Raw genomic sequence first — 285 nt, forward strand, 5'->3', positions numbered from 1 at the left:
AAAAGAGAAAAAGAGGAAAAGTAACTTAGAGCTCGTTTACCAACATACCTGGTGGACCAGGGTCTCCTTTGAGTCCAGGAGGCCCTGAAATAAATATTTAGTGGATATATTTCAGTAGTCAGCACTCAGTGATGAGCACACCAGTGTGTGGTGAATAGGTTTGAGGTTTGGCCTGAAGGCACCATCTTTTCAGAGGGCACCCAGAGCCCAGGCTTAGTAGTTACAGGAGGGGAGAACAGCCCGGAGCCGTGTGTGCAGCTGCAGCAAGATCTGGGAGTGGGGGGA

The 285-nt window shown here is 49.8% G+C and overlaps 1 protein-coding gene across 1 annotated transcript in view; it reads right to left on the reverse strand.

Annotated features, from left to right (window-relative positions):
* MARCO (macrophage receptor with collagenous structure) overlaps positions 1-285 on the reverse strand; it is an 8,154-nt gene that overhangs the window by 5,609 nt on the left and 2,260 nt on the right. The window contains exon 4 of the mRNA XM_010135231.1: positions 49-84. Coding sequence (XP_010133533.1) covers positions 49-84 — 36 coding nt within the window. The remainder of the gene's footprint in view (positions 1-48; positions 85-285) is intronic.

The sequence above is a fragment of the Buceros rhinoceros genome, unplaced genomic scaffold (genome assembly GCF_000710305.1).
Source record: "Buceros rhinoceros silvestris isolate BGI_N320 unplaced genomic scaffold, ASM71030v1 scaffold39310, whole genome shotgun sequence".
Lineage (NCBI taxonomy): Eukaryota > Metazoa > Chordata > Aves > Bucerotiformes > Bucerotidae > Buceros > Buceros rhinoceros.